The sequence below is a fragment of the Aegilops tauschii genome, chromosome 7 (assembly GCF_002575655.3).
Source record: "Aegilops tauschii subsp. strangulata cultivar AL8/78 chromosome 7, Aet v6.0, whole genome shotgun sequence".
Classification (NCBI taxonomy): domain Eukaryota; kingdom Viridiplantae; phylum Streptophyta; class Magnoliopsida; order Poales; family Poaceae; genus Aegilops; species Aegilops tauschii.
Window position 1 is genome coordinate 566,410,276 of NC_053041.3, and position 23,508 is coordinate 566,433,783.

A 23,508-nucleotide genomic window follows, 5' to 3' on the forward strand; every position below is an offset into this window, starting at 1 on the left:
CTGGAACTAACCAAATTTTGCTGCCATGTTTTTTACTGGAATCATTTTGTACCAATTTTTTGCTACAACAGTTTTGTTTTTTTGCTACTACCGGCACTGTCGTTTGTTACATCCTTTTTCATGAGGTTGTCGAGACCCTGCAACTATGTGTTTTGCTACAACCTTGTACACTTTTTGCTACAACCTTGTGCATTTTTTGCTACTACCAGAGAAGCCCCTAGCTGGACCACAAGTTGTTTTTGCCACAACCGTTTTGTGGTTTGTTGCAACCAGTGTCAATTTTTGTTACCACTGGCTTCTTGATTTTTCTGGAACCAACGCTCGATTTTTTTCATTTTTGCTACCACTAGCGTTTCGATACCATCAGGTTTTTGGTTTGTTGGAACGGCGTCGTTTTTTTTCCAATTTTGCTACCAACGTTTTATTGGTTTTTGCTGGAACCGTCAAGAATTTTTGCTACGCCCGGTGATTTTTTTTGCTGCGACCGGCAAATTAAGGACGAGGAACAACACGAGCTGCACGACGGGTGCTGCGGCCGGCGACGTGCGGCTCTGCGAGCCGCGGGGGGGCTCGCTGGAGATGCGCCGCCAGGGCCTTGCTGGGCTGCGCAGTGCTGCGAGCCGCGGGGGATCTCACCGGAGATGCGCCACGGGGGTCCAAGGAAGAAGAAGCTAGGGTGATTTGTTTTTTTCTCCAGATCCAACCGCCCGCGCGGCTCGCATCGAGCGGCTATGGCTGGACCGGTCGAAAGTTTCGGCCGGTGCACCGGTGCCTAGCGGTGCCCTTGTTGATTAGTAAATTATCAGTAATAAATCTTTGATGTAAGGGGTGTTCAGTGCCCCCCTTGTCTCTGCCACGGGTTATGTCCATATTACAGTAGAAGTCAAATTGTGTATGCTTGTCCTTGGCGTCTCGTCAGGTTAAGTTATTTTCCAGTGACTAAACCGCTTACCGTTGGATGGCGAGATGTCAAAGGTCAGCTTTGCCAATTTTGAACCTCGTCAAGACTCAAGACCATGCTATTTCTTAGCCGCCAAGCGAGTGTGTACGTGGTGCGTTTCTCCATTGCGTTTGGTAATATTTCTCAGGATGTCAGGAAACAAAACATTGGACGTATGAGTACGAATCAGCTCGGTCTCTCACCATGTACTCCGTTCTCACTACACAGTTATCTTATCCACAAGAAGTTTCCTATCTGGTTGTCTACGGTGGTCACCGTGCTGTAAAAGCCAAGGAATTCCACCGGCCTCTACCCAAAGTTTCCATGGAACCTTGGATCAAAACTCAGAAACCGGAGAAACCCACATGGAGCACGCCGGCACGGCCGGGGAGAACCGCCAGAGGAACCCTGTTCAGCTTTTGCACTACAGTAGCAACTCATCGAGCAAAGCCACGCAAAGCCGCGAATTCCTGCTTCGACTCGGGGAATCTCGTCTCCGTCTCGAGTCTCGTGTACGGCATGTTCATTGCAGTACTTGGCTCCCGGGGCCTGGATAGCTTTTGATGGCTGGCTGGCCACACACACTTTTCTGTGGTTTCCGCTCCTCTTTGCCCCACACGCTGACACATATCATATGAGCGCCCGGCGACAAGTTCACTCGTGCTACCTGCCCTCGTTGTCGCTGCCCACCTCCTTTCACATCCCGTCCCCGGACGCATTTTCCATGTGTGATTTCTTCCTCCTCATCGTGTCTTCTTCTTCTCCTTCTTCTTCCCCAATTATCATTTCTGCATAGGCCGTCGCTTTCGCGTCCTTCCTCCCACCAATGATGAGCACGATGTGTTGGAAGCACGTTGCCATGTTGGCAACTGATTCACCAACAAACAAAACCAGAGCAAAAAGCACCCACGTCAAGGCCTCCACGTCGGGGAAGTGCGGGAAATTCTGCTGGAAGCTTTGGGGGAAATTCAGGCATGCATCGAGGACCCGTTGGGGAAACTCGGGCATTCTGCTGGGGAGAACAGTTGGGTTTCCGAGGGAATCCGGAGGAAAATGCGTGAGCTGCGGCGTGGCACATGGCGCCCGAAAGGCGTTTTGGTAGCATCCAAGAGAAGAGGTCGGGCAGGCGGGCCGGGCAGGTGAAGCTCAGGTGAAACTGCGTCTCCAGATCAATCATCCCGAGGCAGCTGCAGCTCGGCGTTTTACTCGCAGGCACAAAGCTTGGACCTGGAAATTACATGGGGAAGAGGAGAGGGGAATAGCTCGAAATTTCAGGGGAGAGGGACCATTGCTGAAGCTGAACTCAAGACCTGAAGTTGCCGGGGCCATGCGGCATGGCCCCCAACGGACGGCGTCTTAAACTTTTCAGGATTTGTCTTCGTCTGCACAGGCACAGCGAATCGTCCTGCTCTGCAGCTCCAATCACAGTATGCTCTTCCTTCGGACGGAGCACATCTCACTGTCAGTTCAACTTTGGGGTGAAAAGGAAAGCAGGCAGCGGCATTCAACACATACACTGGAATAAAACGAATGGGATGCTCAAGAAGAACTGGATAAACCTTCTTGCTGATCTCTGTAACATCGTTGGACACGTTCGACGGCGCGGTAGATGGTCGTGTAGGTGACATTTTGCTCCTAAGGTATGTGCAGTACATGTGCAATATGCAGAGTTGAAATGGTGACTGAAGAATCACTGTGTACTGCTAAGCTAGAATCTGGCTGAACTTGGAGCTGGCATCTCACTGTGAGTTCAACTTTGAGCAGAGGAAAAGAAAACAGCTTCAACATACACATACAAGAAAAAGGATAGGATGTATTAATTCTCTTGTTGATCTCTGAACATCAATGTACAAGCACGGCCGCGACGCATTCGACGGCGTGGTCCATGGTCATGTAGGTTACATTTTGCTCCTAAGATATGTATGCATGTATGTATGTATGCATGTGTAATATGCACAGTTGAAACGGTTACTGAAGAATCACTGTTTACTGTTATCCACATACACTAATAAAAATGATGGGATGTACAACTCTCTTGTTGATCTCCGTAACATCACTATACAAGCACAACCACGACACGTCGAGGGCATTGCTGGCGGTCGTGTAGGGAATTCTCCAGTTACAATTTTGCCTACTAACAAGGTATGTACGTATGTGTGTAAATGGTAACTATGCACAATTGGAATGGTGACTGAAGAATCACTCTACTGTTTGTTATCTACATGACGGCAGCTGTCTTCTGGTTCCGGGCTAGAACCTGGGTGAACCACTCGACGGACGCCTTGGGTATCCTCGTCAGGTTGTTGTTGTAGTCGATGTAGTAGAGGCCGAACCGCACCGTGTACCCCGAGTTCCACTCCCAGTTGTCCAGCAGCGACCACACGAAGTAGCCGAGGATATTGCACCCTTCCTTCCTGCAGCCATTCATTCAGGTTGCATATCCAGCACTTGAGTACCAAAGCTCAACAGGCGATCTTCATCTGCGGTGTTGGTGGTTCAGTTTTGGTATATGCACAGATAAATGAAACATCACCTTATAGCATCCAGGAGGTTGGACATGTAGTCGTTGTGGTACTGTATCCTCTTATCGTCCTGCAGGACATTTTCCAACCTTGAGAACCGGCTGTTTGCGTCGTCCATGCCTGCCATAAGCAACTTGTTAATAATCACTGACTAATTTATCTAAGGCAAAGATCTTATCGTCTGAAAAAAGTGTGCAATCTTCAGCAACCCACCATTCTCTGTAATGAACACGGGTGGATTCCCATACTTCTCCTTAACATGTTTCATCAGGCTGAACATGCCCCAGGGAACTATGTGCAGCCAATTCGACGCTGCCTGAAAGTCCATACATAAACATGTATTTTCAATCAAACATGTGATTACATAAGATGACAAACGAAAGTTTAGAGAAAATATGAAGCTGCAATATTACCGTTTCTCCTATTTTCTTTCCATGCCTGTAAGCTGCATAGAGCATGCAGCGAGGAAGTCAGTAATACTGAAAATGTATTACGAGCTATATAACATCTTCATCTGTCAAGACTGACCAGTTGCGATGACAGCAGCATCGGTTGAAGCATCATTCATCACAAGTTTCCTTACCCGCATCCTGTCGTTCCTAGCATATAATGTTGTGTAGTGGTTTATGCCTACAAAATCTAGTGACCCAGATACTAACTGTGATTCCTGGTTTGAAAACTGGGGCAGTCTGTCGCCTACAAGTTTCTGCATAGAAGCTGGGTAGCGGCCAAACATTAACGGATCCAAGAACCTGTAATCAGGTTCACAAATTCTCAAGTTAATACAGGAACAAAGCTATCTACAGAAATTAATTTTATGTGTGCACATCAAGTTGGTACTTATTGTCTCACCATCCAAGCTCAAAGTCCATAGCTCGTGCTGCTGCTTCTCTGTCTTCATCGACATCCGACAATGGTTCATACCACTTGGAGTCCAGTGCAATTCCTATGAGGCCTCCTTGTTCTTTCTGCAATTAGTACATAGCAGAGTTCATTTCTTTTCTTAAGAAACATTACTTGAGGATGTGTTTGCAATGGATTACCTTGAAATGTTGTTTGTAAGCATGAAAAACACCAGCATGAGCTAAGAGTATGTTGTGAGCCACAATATAGGGTTCAGTTGATGATGTACCCTCCTTGCAGAACAAATGAGATATAATGGAACACCTCCCAGGTGCTTGGATGCCAAAATCATAGCCGTCAATTGCAAAGTTATGGGGCTCATTAACGGTGATCCAGTGCTTCACTCTATCTCCGAACTCCTTGAAGCAAGTAGAGGCATAGTGAACAAAATCCTCCCTGTGTAATTTATCTGTCAGGATCAACCAAACCAGTTTTTTCATGTGAAATAAAGAACTTTTATGCGACATAGATTGTGTAAGAAAGCTTCATCTGAAGGAGGTCATGCAACAGTGTTACATACACGATTTGCGAGTTTAACCAGCCACCATATTTATCCTCCAGTGCTTGTGGAAGGTCCCAATGGAATAGTGTTACATATGGTTGTATACCTGATGCACAGATACAGAAAAACTAAAATGGATATATAATCGTAAAAATAGAAGCAGGCAGCTGCTTGCATTGTGCAGACACTGAAATGTGGAAAACAGATCACCTTTTTCTAATAGAACATCTATGAGGCTGTTATAGTAACTCAACCCTTCTTCATTAGGCTTGCCTGTTCCATCTGGAAAGAGAATCATCTATACAGTTAGCGGGAAGAGTGAAGAACATAAATATAATTGAACAGAATTTACCTCAGACATACTTGGGAAGATGCGTGCCCATGAGATAGAGAACCGGTATGCATCCACACCAATATCCTTCATTAAGTCAACATCTTCCTGCCAGTCAGTGCTAGGCTTATCAGCTATAGATAATTTATTGGTGTAGTTGATCTTCTCGTTTTATCATAAACCTAGTCTAAGAATATTAGTAATTGGACAGATATAAGAAATACGAGGCTCTATTTCAGAAAACCTTCTTGCAGAACCAAAATGGCATCTCATATTCAAAATAACCTTAGAAATAGTCTTTCTGCTGTCTTTAATTTTTTAAGCACCATGCTAGAAAAGTGGATTTGTAGTTTGATATATTAATTTAGTGTTTCGACTGTCAAACTGAAAGGACAAGATGAAACTAGCAACAAAATACTAATTAGTTAATACATTGATACTTAGAGATATCAAGTATTTTTTGAAAATGCACAAGCCGTTTCACCTTTTTCTAAATTACTAGAAGCAGATAAAATGAGAGGCAGGCAAATTTTATCAGCTGTTAGGACTCAAGAATGCAGGCATGCAGGCATCAGGGGACATTCTTACATGTTGATAAAATAATCTCTAATAAGTTTACCATCAATAACGCATCACTGGATCAACAGGCAATTATTATCTAACAAAATTGGATCAACAGGATGCTACGAACCCAACATCAATGATTAAGGAAGAGTTCAAATTCCAGCTGCATATATTGCATAATAAATGAATGAACTAAATCAAGTAAACAAAAAAGAGATCCATTGGTTAACTTACCTTGTAACGATGGTAGTGATCAACGGCAACGTCTGCATTGCTGAAATCTATCACCCTCCCTGCGAAGAAAAACACGACATTCAGTCATAATCTTCAGAGCAGAGTAGTTTTTGCAGGAAATCATCATTACTGCACCGGGTCGACTTGCGAGAGTATCCCATATCGTAGGTCCACGCTGACCCTCATTGACAGCACCCTCGTACTGGTAAAATATTGACCAGAAACAACTATCAGACAAGTAAATAAAAGCCAGAACAGCTGAAATCAGAGAGGCGGTGTTTTCGCAATACTTGACCTGGTAAGCTGAGGAAGCAGTCCCAAAGGTAAAACCAGGGGGGAAGTCGGCTCTCCTTATGGCCTCGGCACAGGCAGCAAAGCTGACAAGGATATGAACCAGAGTCAAGACACCCATGGCTTTTCCTTGAGTTTGAAGCTCTAACTACTCGTGTCTTTATTCCATGGATGAGAGTACCAGACAGGATGCTAAGATATATATAAACCTCGGCGAGTTGGTGAGTGTGGGAGGCAACTGGAGGATGAGCTTCACTTGTCTCTGAAGCCCATCAACGTGCGTCTCTGCTAAGTAACTCCCGAGGAGGCCAAATAGGCTGAAATATCTCTGTCAGCTGGACCTTTGATCAGCAAGAGAAGTGAACTCCTTGACACGTCCTGTTGTGAAGTGGCATGAGTGAAGCAAAGGAAACCCTTGCTTGTGCGCAAGAATCTCAGACTCCAGGATTCATGGACCATGACTGCGCAGATAAGCCGGAGCGTATTCGGAATCTACTCCGGTCTGAGAATTGTGCCAAGTTCTTACATAACTACCAGCATGGAGATGGAGGGAAGGCCCCATTATTAGCAAGATGGTGCCTTTTTCTTACTAAAGAGTAAAGTGGCATTCTGATCCCCGCAAGATATTAAGAGTAGTTTATCATTGACATGGTGCTGAGTGATGACTACGGCAATTATCCAATAAAATAGACAACCTATTGTTATCCATTTCGTTTGGCAACGCCGCATGCTGACAAAACAAGCAGTGTTTTCTTACATGCTGATCACAACATGTCCCATCCATACTCAGCAACTGTTTCAAGAATGGAGGAGTTATAGAAGAGAGGCAAAGAATCTTAATAAAGATCAGGGGCTCAACAGCCCCCCTGCAGTCGCACTCACGCTTATCCCATGGGAGACATAATGTCTTGCTTGCACGGCAGGAACAATTCGGGCAACGATTTAACAAGTATCCATGGTAGTTACAGGAAAGGGACGGGATCGATCCGGCGATGGTGATCCGGTGGAGGTGGAGCGAGCGGCTGCGGTGGCCGACTAACTGCCCCGGAATGCGGCGCAGATCAGCACATGTAGCATGTACTATATCCTATGGTTCGTGGCAAAATAATGCAGAGAAACGCGGCCGTTGGGGGCGACATGGATAGGCTTCGGAGTCTTCGGTTGAAGGCTCGAAGCTGCCTCGGTGACGCCATGATTGGGATTTAGGAGAGGAGGATATCGGAGATGGCACGTCACCCTCCTCCCGTAGATAGATTGGGGCCTGGAATCGCAAAAGGGGCGGGGCTGATCCGTCCACGTCGCCGCCCACCGCCACCGCCCCAAGCGAAAAATCACCGTCACGCGACTTCTACGCCCCGTGGAAAAGAGGGCAACTTTTTGCCGGCAATCCGTGGAAAAATGGAGGGGGAGGGGATCGGTTTTGCTGCTTGCCTCGGCGGTAACCGTCGCTTGGCTTGCGCGCGTCGGCGGCGGGCGAGAGGGGCCTCCGGGAGTCCGGGGGACGCAAGCGACCGCCTCGCGCGCCGCGTGGGCCTCGTGGCGTGGTTCCGTTCCGAGGAGGAGCGGCGCCCGCGTCGCTCTCGTGACGCCGACGGCTGGCCACGAGGAAGAAGACGGGAGGCCAATGGGCCGGGCTCGGTTGGATACTGGGTTCCACTGGGTTCACTTTCGGCCCATCAGGGCCGGCTGGAGGCCCGGCCCAATGTGTCTGAAAAGCCCATCTATAACTAGCAAAAGGCGCCTCTGTTATCCTGTCCGGGAACACAGAGCCGCTTCGTTATCCGCTGGCCGCTTGCTGCTGCTTCTCTGAGAGTGAGTGAGGAAGAGGACGGCGACGATGGCCGGCATGGCGGCGCTGCAGGGCGCCATGGGGGCGCTCTCCGTCTCGGCCGCGAGCACCAGCGCCTTCTGGGGCAACCCGCTCGCCGCCACCTTCTCCGCCGCGCCGTCTGGGGTAATTACTAATCCGTGCCCGGACTCCGGTCCCCTTTTCTTCCTTGAATTAAATCCCCTCTTGACTGCCATGCTTCTCGGCTTGCAAGCCTAGAGCTTGGTGGACATGGTAATGTAGGATGGCGACGGTAAATGCCAGGTCCGCCCTGCTCCGTGTTGTGCTGGAGGTTTCTGCTGCTTTTGTCCAAATTTATTTGTGAGTATGGATTGAGTGGGAGTTGAGAATGTCCGAATTCCCAGATTTTGAGTACGAGTGTGAATTGGGCAATGCGGTCTCCTGTGTACTCGCCGCACAGAATAGTTATGCCAATTTTATGTTTATCCTGCCCATTTTAGTTGTGCCAAATGTGCTGAGGGCAGTGTAAACGGTGTATCTCCAGTTTGTTGCAATCCAGGGACAGTAACATTTTTAGATGAAATCGGCGATAAAATTTCCAAGTTCTGCTAATCTATTCTCTTGTCACACCTAATGAGACCGTGTACAAGTTCATTTTGTTCTATTCTGCTGGCACCTAATGAGACTGAATACACTTTTTTTACCCAAAAAGGCACTGATTATACTGAATACATGTCTTCATTTCTATGTCCTCATCACCGTCTTGCCTCTTGAACATAGCCTACTTTACCCTCTTCATATGATAACTTCACTCGTAGCTAATTCTTAACTGATAGGAAAAGGAGGCTCTGAATGTAGTTGCCCCAATATGGTGCACGGAAATAGCGAGACAAGATAATTGCTGCTAATTAAGTGATACAGACAGATCTTTGGTACTTATGTGAGACACATTTTTGCGAAAAGGAAAGGAAAAAATCATGCAAAAAAGTATAGCACGACCCTACAGTTTCTTACTTGGTCTGTGGTGGCCGTCTGTGTGATTTTGCAACATAACATAACTGATAAATGTGTCCTTTTGTATTTTCTTAGAAGTGAATCAATATGTTCTTTTCATCCGAAACTTTAACAAGCTGTACATATATTTGATACACAGGTCAGATTCATGGCCAAGACAAGCCCAATTGAAATGAGGGTGAGTGCCAATCTGGGTTTACCATCTCATACTTTGTCAGCTAGCCGCTGTTAAATGTCAGAAATCCTTCTCCACTGCAGCTTAAGCGATGGGAACGGAAGAAGTGTAAGCCAAACAGTCTTCCTATGCTGCACAAGATGCATGTTAGGGTCGGCGACACAGTGCAAGTCATCGCAGGCCGTGAGAAAGGTAAAGTTGGAGAAGTCGTACGGCTTTACAAGCACAACAGCACTGTGATAGTGAAGGATCTGAACTTGAAGTCAAAGCACAAGAAAGGCACAGAGGATGAACCGGGTGAAATTGTCATGGTCAGTAGTATTTTTCTCAAAACTTCTTCTCTCCATTCCTCTTTCCTTGTATGCTCGCATATTTTACCTGGCAAGAACGTCGATTCAGTGTCATAATTATTATCTTCTGACGAGACTTTGGGGAATTATTTTTGCCAGATTGAAGGCCCCATTCATAGCTCGAACATGATGCTCTACTCAAAGGAGAAGAACGTGACGAGCAGGGTTGGGCACAAAATCCTCGAGGATGGCACCAAGGTCCGCTACCTGAAGAAGACCGGTGAAGTAATCGACAGCGTTGATAACTGGGTGAAGGTGTTCAAGGAAGGAGATTCCGAGTCATCATCGTAGTATGGAAACGCTGCACATGCTCTCAACCTTGGCTGCGCTTATTGCTGCCCAAACGCTTACTCGGCTGGTGCCGCTGCTTGTACTATCAGTTTTTTTTCTAGCTTCAGAGCCTCTTTTGTAAATTACTACTGCTACTACAAAGTGTCACCATTTTTGCAACGCTTGGTCCAGCGAGAAGGCCTTCGTTTTACATTTCTGTCATTTCGATGAATCGTAATGATCGCCTTTTTTATCGTGGTGATGGCCATGTGGAAATGCAGCACCACTGCTCTGTTTTGGCAAGTGTAGCAAAAATACTGCATGTGTATATCCGGCATATGAATGTGAGAAGAAGCCGGACACATGTATTGGAACTAGAGATCCGTAACCGGCCATGCCCTGCAAGTTCTTGAACTGTTTTGCATGGGCGTTGTACCTAGCAATTGTCCATTTGTCCTGTAACATGGAGTATGCCAATTCATGGGCAGCAGGGTTGAATTTCTAATGCATGCGCATGTGTTTCATTATATTACAGGGCATGTTCAGATTTAGCATAGTACTCCCTCGGTCCTATAATATAAGAGCGTTTTTGACACTACACTAGTTTACAAAACGTTTTTATATTACGGGACGGAGGGAGTAGTTCCAAAGGGGGACAATATTCAATTAGTTGAGATGACTTCCACTAGGTACGCTTTGATGACTTTCATTTGAATGTAGTTTCAGTTTCTTTTGGTAATTGTTGTTTGGCTGATTATTTAAGATTTCGGTATTCTCATCTAGCCAGTTAAGGGCTCTAACATGGATGACAAAAACACACCCAGACGCATCCGCGGGCGGAGACCACCCAACCGCAGGCACCAAATGTCCGCTTGTAATTTTTTTTTCCATACCCAGAGTACCCGAAACAATCAAAGATAAACATCACAATTCTTAAGCAACTGAAGGAAAGATATTCCAATGCAACAATAATTCAAATGAAAACATTACAATCCAAACATAAAGTTTTGAAATAAAATAGTTCAAGTTTGAATTCAACTTAGTCGGACACATGTTCTAATTATCCATATGAAACGCCCAAAGATGCTCAACCATATCATTATGGAGTTGCTCGTGAGTTTCTCGATTGCGAATTTGATGATGCATTTGGAGAAAATCTTCAAATGTCGTCGGATTCTGCTTTGGAAGCTGGATAGGATCACCCACGTTTTGAAAATTAAAATCATGGCAAACTCATCAACCTCATCGTCCACAATCATGTTGTACATGACTGCACAAGTTGTCATCACCTCTCACAATGTCTCTGAATCCCATAGTTTAGTAGGTTTGTGGAAAATTGCAAAACGGGTCTGGAGCACTCCAAATTCCCTCTTGACATCCTCTCTAGTTGCTTCTTGTCTTTGCGCAAAGTGACATTTTTTGTTACCCCTTGGTTCGGAGATGGTCTTGACTAAATTCGTCCACGGAGGGTAGATACCATCACAAAGATAGTACCCCTTGTTGTAGTCATGACAATTGATAGTATAGTTGCACCCAGGAGCTTCGCTGACACACAACTTTGCAAACAATGGAGACTGCTGCAGCACGTTGATGTCATTGAGAGACCAAAGCACACCAAAGAAAGATTGCCAAATCTAAAGGTCTTGTGATGAAATAGCTAGAAGAATGATGGTGGGCCTTTAGAGAGTGACCTTGGTATTGCCATATGGTCAGTTCTTTCATTTCCAGTGCATGCAATCCAGGGATCCGAGGAGACGTTTAGTGGAAGGAGACGTTTAGTGGGAGGAGACGTTCTCGTTGACTACGAGGTGACTACGGTGACTTTGTAAAATCTCATGATGATATGCCGGCTCAGTCTCTCAGATGTGCTCATAGAGGTGTGCGTGTGTGCGTTCATAGGGATGAGTGTATGCTCGTATATATGATCGCTTTGTGTCTGTACTGATATTAAAAAGACAGTAAAAGATATGAAAATCTTAATCTAACAGCTACCCGCAGTTTCCCGCAAAAAAACAGCTATCCACAGTTAAATGGGATATTTTCTCTCGCTATGTTCGATTGAACCATAGACTTCAAATATGGAGCGGACAAAAAAGCCAAAACGAACACTGTGCACGGTTCACCATCCCTGGCTGGCTCGGTCCTCACCAGCCCCCTCGACTTGAATACTTTTTCAAAAATTGTTAACAAATTTCCAACAATTGAAGAATTTTTTGAACACAAGTTGCAAACCATGTGGTTTTTTCAAATTTATCATTTTTTTAGAACACATGCATTACTTAAATTTGTCAACAAAAATTAGAAAACAGAATATTTTTTGAAATTCCAGACAATATTTAAAAAAAGAGCATTTTTTGGTATTCCAATTCTTTTAAACAGAGTTTTAAAAAAATGTTCAACAACAACAACAAAGCCATTAGTCCCAAATAAGTTGGGGTTGGTTAGAGGTGAAACCCATAAGATCTCGCAACCAACTCATGGTTCTGACACATGGATATCAAGCTTCCACGCACCTCTGTTTATGCCTAGTTCTCTGGTCATACTCTAGTCCTTCATATCCCTCCTTACGGACTCTTTCCATGTCAAATTCTGTCTATCCCGGTCTCTCTTGTCATTATTGGCTCTGCACTGGCGCTTTTGGAGGCATGCATTGAATGTGCCCAAATCATCTCAGATGATGTTGGACAATCTCCTCTTCAATTGGCGCTACCCCCAACTCTATCTCGAATATTATCATTCCGGACTCGATATGAATTATATCAAAAAAGAGAGAAGAAAACTAAAAAAAGAAAAAAAGAAAAAGTTCTTAGGCCTTGACCCAACTAGGAAACGACATTGCTCCCGTAGGGCGCCTGTTGGGCCGGCCTTACATTCTTTTCTTTTTCTATTTCTTTCGCGTTTTTCTTTTTCCCGTTTCTTTATTTTGCTCTTCTCTCCTTTTTTTTGTTTCCATTTCCAATTTTTACTTTTTTCAATTTTATGTTTCTTTTTCAGCGGTTGTTTAGAAAATTTAGAAAACTATCACACTTTCTCGATTTTGTTCAATCTTATAAATAAACTTTGCTGTTTTGAAATATTGCTTAGAAATTAAAGAATTATTAGCTTCTTTGACAAAAAAATATTCGAAATTAAAATAAATTAGACTTAAAAAACTGTTCGCTTCTTTTCATAAAATGTACAAAAATTCAGAAAAGTTGAGAATTCCAAATTTCAGAAAATCTTCGCATTTTGAAAATTTCATTTACAAATTTATAAAATGTTCAGGAATTAAAGAAAATATCATTTTAAAAGTTTCATATTTTAAAAAATGTTATTGTTTTCAAAAAATTCTTTATAATTTCGAAAATGTTCAAAGAATTTCAAAAAATGTTATTGTTTTCATAAAATTCTTTATAATTTCGAAAAAATAGATCTTTTTTAATTTTACTTCTATTTTTTTAGAAAATCATGTTTTAAAAATTGTTCATCATTTCGAAAAATGTCCTTCATTCAATTGTATTTCTGTTTTTTTGAAAAATGTTTTGAGATCCCCAAAGTTCACGTTTAAAAATAAAATAAAATTTGTTTGAAAATTCGAAAACATTTCATAAATTGTTTTTAAATATTGGATCCGCCACTTTCTTTTTGAGAATCTATTGGATCCACCACGTGCTCTTATAAATTCGTGCAGCTAATTTTCCACTTGGACTTGCTAGCTCTGCTGGCTTTGATCTCATTGTAACGTGCGTGAGGTCTTGGGGATCTGCCCAATGGGCCGGCCGGGCGGTACATACATGCCGTGGTCGGGAGCGCAAGTACTTTAAAAAAGACCATCCTACCTTTTATTATGAATGGGTATGAAGAGGTTGTCTCCGTTGATGTTTTTAAAAGGTTGTACCGAAGTAGAATTGAAAATTAAAAGATATGAAATTTTTTAATCTACTGCCTACGTTCCCATAATATAAGACATTTTTACCGTTCAAATTTAGTCTTACATTGCGAGACAGAGGTAGTAACAGCTATCCGCAGTTAAATGCGACATTTTCCCTCCTCATATTCGATGAACCATCGACTTAAAAGATGGAGCGGACAATAAAGCCAAAACGAACACTGTGCGCGGTTCACCATCTCTGGCTGGCCCGATCCTCACCAGCCGTCGGCTTGATCCCCGCCGCCGCCGGTGGCACTGTGCCGTGGCGTACGTGCTCCGCCACGACGTGCCATCCAGAAACGCGGGGATGTGCATGCATCAGGCTTCCGCGGCCCTTCTCCAGGCCTTCGCCGCCGCGGGCTCGTCGTGTCCAGGTCCAGGCTCCAGAGCCCGTCGGTGTCGTCTCGCCCTGCCGGCAACGTCACGTCACGGTGGCGAGTGGGGAGAAACAAGAAAGAATAAGCAAGGATAAGTCCAGACGCGGATCGCGTGGACTGCATCAACATCACCAGAAGATCGGTGTCACATCGGTCGATCTGCACCTGGACAGAGCACCCAACCCACAATGGAAAGGCGCACGGCCATTTCAGCCCTCTCGCTTTGCCGGCGAGGCCGCGGTGGTGGCGCCGGACGGGGGTCACCGCCGTGGGTGCAGCATCCCAGTGCGCGGAATCCGCCGGGGTGCTGCACGTGGACTTGCACTTGCATCCCCACCCAGGGGACTCGATCCTGGTTGTCCCATGCACTTACAGGGTGACGTGACGATCCTCTGTGGACCCTGAGCGAGTGTCGGCTGCGCCTCATTACCACCATTTGTCTCTTTCCATATAAGTTAGTGGGAAACTGTAGCACTGTGCTAACAACCTGCAGCTTAGCTGTCTTCCATGCACCTGCTGGTGCACACAAGTATGATCTAGAAAGAGCGTGGACTGGCAGCTCCCTCGCCTGAACGGCAGCCAAGGGAGCACGGGGAGAGATCGAGATGATGGGCAGCGTCGGCGGCGGTGGCTCGCCGGAGCAGGACCAGCCCGTGTGCGTGACGGGCGCCACCGGCTACGTCGGCTCCTGGCTCGTCCGCACCCTGCTGCGGCGGGGACGCCGCGTCCACGCCACGGCGAGGGACCCAGGTATGGACATGTAGCTCTGCTCTACACAGTTGCCAGTGCCACCTATAAGTTCTTTCGAGGTCGATCGTCGATGTGCCCATGGCTGAGGTGGTGTGTGCTGCTCCGTGTGTCCGTCAGTCAAGGCGCGGCGGATGCTGTCGGCGGTGGAGGGGAAGGAGCGGCTCCGGGTGTTCCGGGCGGACATGGCCGAGGAAGGGAGCTTCGACGACGCCATCATCGGTTGCGCCACGCTCTTTCACGTCGCCGCCTCCATGGACCTCCACCTATCGCCCGACCAGCACGACGCCGGTGAGCCGTCCCCGCAGTGTTGACTTATTGCTCCGTCTTTGATAGCTGATATGCTGATTACCACACTCTAATACAGTCGTCTCTACTAAATCTCGATCTGTACAACATTTGATTTGACCAAGTTTAGTTAGTGCGTGTTCGTCAGGAAAATTTTACGTGTTAGTCGGATCTGGTGTTGACGGTGACACGTGTAAACTTGCAACTTGCAGAGGAGCGCGTGAGGTCGCAGGTGCTGGAGCCGGCGACGAGGGGCACCATCAACGTGCTGCGCTCCTGCGTCCGCGCCGGGACCGTCCGGCGGGTCGTCTTCACCTCCTCTGTCAGCACGTTGGCGGCGGCCGGCTCCGAGGGGTCAGTCGTCGACGAGTCGTGCCTCAGAGACCTCGGCGACGTCTGGGCCACCAAGCCCATCGGCTGGGTCTACATCCTGTCGAAGCGGCTGGCGGAGGAGGCCGCGTTCGGGTTCGCGCGGGAGAACGGCCTGCGCCTCGTGTCCGTCGTCCTGCCGACTGTCGCCGGCCCGTTCCTGACGCCGGCCGTGCCCACCAGCGTCCAGCTCCTGCTGTCTCCCATAACACGTATCTACTGCTAGCTCAGAAGCCGGCCATTTTCATTCCTTTCTCTGGCTGACACGAGGGTTCTTGCTCTGCGCCGGCTGCAGGTGACCCGAAGCTGTGCGCGCTGCTGGCGTCGGTGCACGCGCGGTTCGGGTGCGTGCCGCTGGCGCACGTCCAGGACGCCTGCGACGCGCACCTCTTCCTCGCGGACGCGCCGGCCGCCGAGGGGCGGTACCTGTGCGTCGGCGGCAGCCACGCCATGGCCGACATCGCCCGGCTGCTCGCCTCGCACTACTCTCCGTTCAACCCCGAGAAGAGGCACGCGGTTGACCTCACCTCGGAGCTCCATTTTTCAGGTGTTTGAGTGGTCTGGTCTGAGGTGAAGTTGTTTTGATGCAGGTTTGGTGATGATCTCGACGGTGCGAGCCCGGCGTCCCAGGTGTCGTCCAAGCGGCTGCTGGATCTGGGGTTCAGGTTCGGGCACGACGCCGGGGACATCCTCAGGGATGCAGTTGCGCAGTGCGTCGACCACGGCTTCCTGGAGCCGCCTGGTGGATGTGACTAGGACAGTATTAGTGTAAAAAACGCTATCATATTATGAGCTCTTATATCATGAGACGGGAGGAGTATTAACTAGCTAGTGGCGTTTTATGGAAGGCTCCGTTAATTTTCTATTACTTCATGAAACCGCACCGTGGTACACTCCCGCCTGAATGTATTTCAAACTTGAGGAGCTTTTACAGAGTCGAGTCTCACGCCACACACCGGCGTCTTCATTTAACTCATTTGATTTTAGCCGGTTAGAACGGGCGGTCAAAGCAACGACGGCGGTCTTGATCGTAGCACCAGTGTCGATGTTAAGGGAAGGAAAGGCTTGCTAGACGGGAATTTAATATCCGGGTTTGTACAATAGTAAGTTTTAAATATGTACTACTTTATTAATAACTGGTTCACTTTACAATCTCACAAAATGTGTTAAGTACCCGGTTTTTATTCTACAGCCCATTTTTCTTCTCTCTCCTCCAACTAAACAAAGATATACTATTTTAGTTCTTCTAGTCTGCTTATGTAATCCTATTGCATCGATCAGCCACACTTAACGAATTTGCCCTCCTAAACGTCGGCGGCCCCGTCTGCCCGTGAACAGTGACGGTCACCCTTCAAATGTCCTCTTTTACAATCAGATGCCTTATTGGCAAATCATTAAATCCGTACAATTACGTGCAATGTAAACCTAGTCTAAATCTTTGATAGCGCTTGTTCGCCTCCAAGTCCTTGTTCCTGCCCGTGTCCACGCCCAGTAGCCGTCCGACCAACAAAGCGAAGGTCCAACCGCCGGCGAGGTAGAGTAGGAATGGGACACAAGGCATTGTTGTCTCCCATGTCCTACTCTTCCTCGTCGGAGCCCGTGGCCTCGATGTCACCATTCGAGGTGAGGTCCACCATAAACCACTCATGGTCGGAGCCTGACACCTCCACCACTTGGTTTGGTTGCGGCGTCAGCGGGTGCTGGTCACCCGTAGCGGCTGCGTGGCGACGTGCGACTCCACCTCCGCTGTTGGAAAACGTAGTAGAAAAAAATTTGCCCTACGATCATGATCCCAAGAACACTATGAAGATGCATACAAGATTAGATCGGATCATTACAACTTCGAGTTACAGCTGAAGAAGAGTTAGTGTGGATCGTTCTTGAAGTCCCTCGAACCGTTCATAATGATCGCTCGAACAGAAGACTAAAAGCACAACCTCTCTACAGATTATGAGCGTATAGGCTTCACGATTCGCCAGCGCTTCGCCGTCCAGAGTTAATCGTCACCAGGGAATTAGGGGGAGAAGAAGAGAACCGCACCGGGCTTCTCTATTATGAGGAACAAGAAAACTAGAACTAGATCAAGTCTAGATCAAGAGAGGGACAGAGGGGGCACCCGAGACAACAGAAGATAACTTGTCTCTAGGGGGCGCCCCTCCTCATGTATATATAGGTGTAAGGGGAGGGGGCAGCCAACCTGGGGAGGGGTCCTCCCCTTGTTGTGCCCCAAAGGGAGAGGGACCCCCTCTCCCAATCCAATTCGGCCCCCAAAGCTTGTCCCCTATTATGCCTTATTGATAATTTCTTTAGCCCGTTGATATTAAATATATTCTAAAAGCCTCCTAATTGATATTAGAACTGTTATCATTATTTAACATCTTCGAAAACATTTCCCACCTATATATCAATTCCCAGTATTGCCCGGTAAATCCCGAAACGCTTTCGGTTTCTCTCGAAACTATTTCTAATATTCGCAAAAATATTTCTTGAATATTTTATCATAACTCTTACTGCACTAATACTCAATAGATCGTGATTCCTTTAAGCTTGTGACCCAACAGATTTGTTAAGACATAGACATAAAAAACCTTTTGTTCAATGACCAATAGCAGAACCGTGGATATCCATATTGATCCCTATGAATACATGAATGTCATTCATGAACCTTTGATTATCATGTGTTGTTCTCTTTGCTTCACGATACTTTACAAAAGCCGAGGTGAGATATATCAGTACCCTCTTGAGTCATTCTCTTGAGTCGTTCTAATACTGAATTTTGCTTAAAAACTCTTTCATTGACCTCAGCAAGAAACTCTTCCTGATGTTTTCACACTAAACCATTTTAGTATCTTGTTAATATGTATTTTGGCCGAGCCTTAGTAGGCACTACTATCTCCATAGATTATTATGTCTAATACCCAGGCTATATTGCCTAAGTACTTTACTGAAAATTAGTTTCAATAAAGTCCTAATCTGTGTCAAGAATTTATATATGTTCCAATCAACAATGTGTCATGCACACACATTGTTTAGAAAAATTATCATGCTCGCACTTACTTTCTTGTAAATACAAGCATCTTTGCTTTCCTCGATGAAATCAAATTATTTGACTATTTCATCATAACGAAGATTTCAACTTTACTATGCTTGCTTCAGTCCATTATAGGATCTCTTGAAGTTTGCACACTTACTCGCATCCTCTGGATTGACAAAATTTTCTTGGGCCGTATCATATATACAATATCCTGCTTCTATTACCATCTCATGGGAAACCTTTTGACATCCATCTATTATATATCATAATTGAAATATGTAGTAATTGCTAGTTTAACCCGAACTAACTTGAAGTATTGCTATGAGGAGACAATCTTGGTATAGTCAATTCCTTGATCTTGTCATAAACTATTTGCAACAAGTAAAACATTTTTATATTTGTCAGTTTATAGATCCAATACTATACGTTGGGCTCTAAGTCTTTTGGAGGGTTAATCAAGTTCTAAACTTGAATTATGTATATGATACTATGTTGGTTTACTTTGGCATATAGCCAATTGTGGAGTCAGGGTCCATCAACGCTTCTTTGTGTATTATAGGTCCATTGTTTGTTCAACAATATCTTGTCTGCATACCATGAAGAGTTGCACGACTTTGCCCAACTTATATAGTTGAGCTGCAAGTTTGACCAAAATCTTTATATCGCATGTAGAGATTTTCGTACCGGTCGCAGTAGTGAATATATTCTTGGACTACTTCCAGTGTTTCTTTCCATTGACCCTATTACGAAGATTCTGTAATCTCGACGAGTTGCACTATACTCCCACTTACCTTTTTGCAGAAAATGATTTCTTTAAAATTTTACCGCACTCTATGGAGAAACACCTTGCCTCGGCGTAGTGCTAGAGAAATACCCAATTATTTGGGATAACCATCAAAGTAGCACTTATCTGACTTGGGACATAAGCTCGTAAACACTTTTATTTAGTCTTATATTCCCAAATGTAAGAAAAGACCAAATGTGTTGGCATACCATACTATACATTATATGGTGTCATTTCAACAGTTTTGATGGCGCTCTTTTCAGTGTAAAAGCCGCAGTCTCTAAAGCATCACATCAAAAGTATAATGTCATATTGATTAATGCCATCTTTGATCTCACCGTTTCATAGATAGTTTGATTACATCTAGTCAAAATATACTACTCTTAGTAATGTTCTGGGAAGTGCAAGCTATAAAATTCTTTTCACAGCTCATCAGACATTCGCTAAATTTTTAACTCGAACTTTCCTTTATGCAATCCAATTGTAGAGACATAATTTTCTTGTTACAATAATTTCTACTTCATCCTGAAAAACTTACGAAACATTTCAAAGGATCCAGATTTATGTCTCAATAAGTAATATAAATATCTGTTTGAGTCGTCTTTGAAGATAGATAAATCCACTGCTTGCAACAACACTTCGGAATACACATTTTACATCAAGCAAATTAATGCATTATTTTATTGATTGCATCATCACCCCACCGAAACTAAAACATCTCATATTTGATTCCTTTGCAAATATTTTAGTAATTTTGAAGTTTGGCATCGCATGAGTTAGTATAGCTTGTGCTTGATTTAATTTGAACTTCTTTACCTCCTCAAGAGAGTCACTTCTCCTTCCAAATAGTCAACCTCTGAATAAGGCGATCAACCAAATATTTGAAACTGTCACTCTTGTCCAGACCAGGAGTAGCCGCAACCCAAATATTTATCATTCATTGCTTCTTTCATAATATTGACAGTGGAGCAGACATGAGCCTTCATGTTCACCTCTGCGCTAGGACTAAAAAATGTTGGATTTATTCACACTAACAAGTTACCTAAAAGCCAAACAATACATGTCTAGAATTGATTTTAAGCAGGCAATATTCTAGATATTGGCTTTCATTAAAATTAGGGAGTCATCAACGAAAAGAAAATTAGTAATTAATGATGCATCTCAACATACCTTAACTCTCACTAGAGCAACACTCTCTTCAGTACGTGTCAGTAATGTTGCCAGTCCCTCAATGCGAAAGCAGAAAAAGATAGCGGGATAACAAATCCCCTTGCCGTTACCCTCACGATAGTTTGAATGCCCCGATCTCCTATGGATTATAGCGCACTCTGTACTCCACAAATAGACGTCAAAACTGCATTCCTTAACGAATTCCTTAAATAAGAGTTGTATATGATGCAACCAGAAGTTCTGTCGATCCTAAAGGGGCTAACAAAATGTGCAAATTCCAGCGATCCATCTATGGACTGCTGCAAGCATCTCAGAGTTGGAATATACGCTTTGATGAGGTGATTAAATCATATGGTTTTATACAGACTTATGGTGCAGCCTGTATTTACAAGAAAGTGAGTGGGAGCTCTGTAGCATTTCTAATATTATATGTGGATGACATATTATTGATTGGAAATGATATAGAATTTCTGGATAGCATAAAAGGATACTTGAATAAGAATTTTTCAATGAAAGACCTCAGTGAAGCTGCTTATATATTGGGACTTTCACAAAGCACATACCTTGATAAAGTTTTGAAGTTCAAAATGGATCAATCAAAGAAAGGGTTCTTGCCTGTGTTACAAGGTGTGAAGTTGAGTAAGACTCAATGCCCGACCACTTCAGAAGATAGAGAGAAGATGAAAGATGTTCCCTATGCTTCAGCCATAGGCTCTATCATGTATGCAATGCTGTGTACCAGACCTGATGTGTGCCTTGCTATAAGTCTAGTAGGGAGGTACCAAAGTAATCCAGGAGTGGATCACTGGACAGCGGTCAAGAACATCCTGAAATACCTGAAAAGGACTAAGGATATGTTTCTCGTTTATGGAGGTGACAAAGAGCTCATCGTAAATGGTTACGTTGATGCAAGCTTTGACACTCATCCAGACGATTCTAAATCACAAACCGGATACGTGTTTACATTGAACGGTGGTGCTGTCAGTTGGTGCAGTTCTAAACAAAGCGTTGTGGCGGGATCTACGTGTGAGGCGGAATACATAGCTGCTTCGGAAGCAGCAAATGAAGGAGTCTGGATGAAGGAGTTCATATCCGATCTAGGTGTCATACCTAGTGCATCGGGTCCAATGAAAATCTTTTGTGACAATACTGGTGCAATTGCCTTGGCAAAGGAATCCAGATTTCACAAGAGAACCAAGCACATCAAGAGATGCTTCAATTCCATCCGGGATTTAGTCCAGGCGGGAGACATAGAAATTTGCAAGATACATACAGATCTGAATGTTGCAGACCCGTTGACTAAGCCTCTTCCACGAGCAAAACATGATCAGCACCAAGGCTCCATGGGTGTTAGAATCATTACTGTGTAATCTGGATTATTGACTCTAGTGCAAGTGGGAGACTGAAGGAAGTATGCCCTAGAGGCAATAATAAAGTTATTATTTATTTCCTTATATCATGATAAATGTTTATTATTCATGCTAGAATTGTATTTACCGGAAACATGATACATGTGTGAATACATAGACAAACAGAGTGTCACTAGTATGCCTCTACTTGACTAGCTCGTTGATCAAAGATGATTATGTTTCCTAGCCATTGGCATGAGTTGTCATTCGATTAACGGGATCACATCATTAGGAGAATGATGCGATTGACTTGACCCATTCCGTTAGCTTAGCACAGGATCGTTTAGTATGTTGCTAATGCTTTCTTCATGACTTATACATGTTCCTATGACTATGAGATTATGCAACTCCCGTTTACCGGAGGAACACTTTGTGTGCTACCAAACGTCACAACGTAACTGGGTGATTATAAAGGTGCTCTACAGGTGTCTCCGAAGGTACTTGTTGGGTTGGCGTATTTCGAGATTAGGATTTGTCACTCCGATTGTCGGAGAGGTATCTCTGGGCCCACTTGGTAATGCACATCACTTAAAGCCTTGCAAGCATAGCAACTAATGAGTTAGTTGCGGGATGATGTATTACGGAACGAGTAAAGAGACTTGCCAGTAACCAGATTGAACTAGGTATTGAGATACCGACGATCGAATCTCGGGCAAGTAACATACCAATGACAAAGGGAACAACGTATGTTGTTATGCGGTTTGACCGATAAAGATCTTCGTAGAATATGTGGGAGCCAATATGAGCATCCAGGTTCCGCTATTGGTTATTGACCGGAGACGTGTCTCAGTCATGTCTACATAGTTCTCGAACCGGTAGGGTCCGCACGCTTAAAGTTAGATGACGGTTATATTATGAGTTTATGTGTTTTGATGTACCAAAGGAGTTCGGAGTCCCGGATGAGATCAGGGACATGACGAGGAGTCTCGAAATGGTCGAGACGTAAAGATCGATATATTGGACGACTATATTCGGACATCGGAAAGGTTCCGAGTGATTCGGGTATTTTTCGGAGTACCGGAGAGTTACGGGAATTCGTATTGGGCCTTAATGGGCCATACGGGAAAGGAGAGAAAGGCCCCAAAGGGTGGCCGCACCCCTCCCCATGGACTAGTCCGAATTGGACTAGGGAGGGGGGGGGGGCGCCCCCTTCCTTCCTTCTCCTTCTCCCTTCCCTTCTCCTACTCGACTCCCCCCTTGGCGCGCCCTCCTCCTAGGCCGGCCGCCTCCGCCCTTGCTCCTTTATATACGGGGTCAGGGGGGGACCCCAAAGACACAACAATTGATCTCTTGATCTCTTAGCCGTGTGCGGTGCCGCCCTCCACCATAGTCCACCTCGATAATATCGTAGCGGTGCTTAGGCGAAGCCCTGCGTCGGTAGAACATCATCATCGTCACCACGCCGTCGTGCTGACGGAACTCTCCCTCAAAGCTCGGCTGGATCGGAGTTCGAGGGACGTCATCGAGCTGAACGTGTGCTAAACTCGGAGGTGCCGTACGTTCGGTACTTGGATCGGTCGGATCGTGAAGACGTA

General features: G+C 45.2%; 3 protein-coding genes across 6 annotated transcripts; 2 read left to right on the top strand and 1 right to left on the bottom strand.

Annotated features, from left to right (window-relative positions):
- Positions 1 to 2,925: 2,925 nt before the first annotated feature.
- LOC109742734 (beta-glucosidase 25) lies at positions 2,926 to 7,863 on the bottom strand. 3 transcript variants are annotated; one of them, XM_073505199.1, is made up of 14 exons: positions 7,719 to 7,863; positions 6,292 to 6,373; positions 6,132 to 6,198; positions 5,997 to 6,055; positions 5,231 to 5,306; positions 5,078 to 5,149; positions 4,886 to 4,973; positions 4,506 to 4,761; positions 4,315 to 4,430; positions 3,991 to 4,214; positions 3,876 to 3,907; positions 3,676 to 3,778; positions 3,474 to 3,582; positions 2,926 to 3,354 (listed from the first exon to the last, which is right to left on the bottom strand). In XM_073505199.1, exons 5-14 carry the CDS (start codon positions 5,289 to 5,291, stop codon positions 3,159 to 3,161), a joined length of 1,257 nt encoding a protein of 418 aa, XP_073361300.1. In that variant the 5' UTR covers positions 5,292 to 5,306; positions 5,997 to 6,055; positions 6,132 to 6,198; positions 6,292 to 6,373; positions 7,719 to 7,863; the 3' UTR covers positions 2,926 to 3,158. The 3 variants fall into 3 exon arrangements, with proteins under 3 accessions (XP_073361300.1, XP_045086901.1, XP_020157421.1); XM_045230966.2 differs by lacking the exon at positions 7,719 to 7,863 and adding an exon at positions 6,497 to 6,761; XM_020301832.4 differs by lacking the exon at positions 7,719 to 7,863 and having other exon boundaries at positions 6,292 to 6,584.
- Positions 7,851 to 10,096, top strand: LOC109742735 (large ribosomal subunit protein uL24c). Its single transcript, XM_020301834.4, has 4 exons — positions 7,851 to 8,241; positions 9,230 to 9,268; positions 9,349 to 9,576; positions 9,715 to 10,096. The coding sequence occupies exons 1-4, from the start codon at positions 8,125 to 8,127 to the stop codon at positions 9,904 to 9,906; spliced, it is 576 nt and encodes a 191-aa protein (XP_020157423.1). The 5' UTR covers positions 7,851 to 8,124; the 3' UTR covers positions 9,907 to 10,096.
- A 3,873-nt stretch (positions 10,097 to 13,969) lies between these two features.
- Positions 13,970 to 16,548, top strand: LOC109742751 (putative anthocyanidin reductase). 2 transcript variants are annotated; one of them, XM_020301849.4, is made up of 5 exons: positions 13,970 to 14,922; positions 15,040 to 15,210; positions 15,420 to 15,788; positions 15,872 to 16,085; positions 16,167 to 16,548. In XM_020301849.4, the coding sequence occupies exons 1-5, from the start codon at positions 14,778 to 14,780 to the stop codon at positions 16,330 to 16,332; spliced, it is 1,065 nt and encodes a 354-aa protein (XP_020157438.1). In that variant the 5' UTR covers positions 13,970 to 14,777; the 3' UTR covers positions 16,333 to 16,548. The 2 variants fall into 2 exon arrangements, with proteins under 2 accessions (XP_020157438.1, XP_020157439.1); XM_020301850.4 differs by having other exon boundaries at positions 14,273 to 14,922; positions 15,872 to 16,092.
- Positions 16,549 to 23,508: the final 6,960 nt, after the last annotated feature.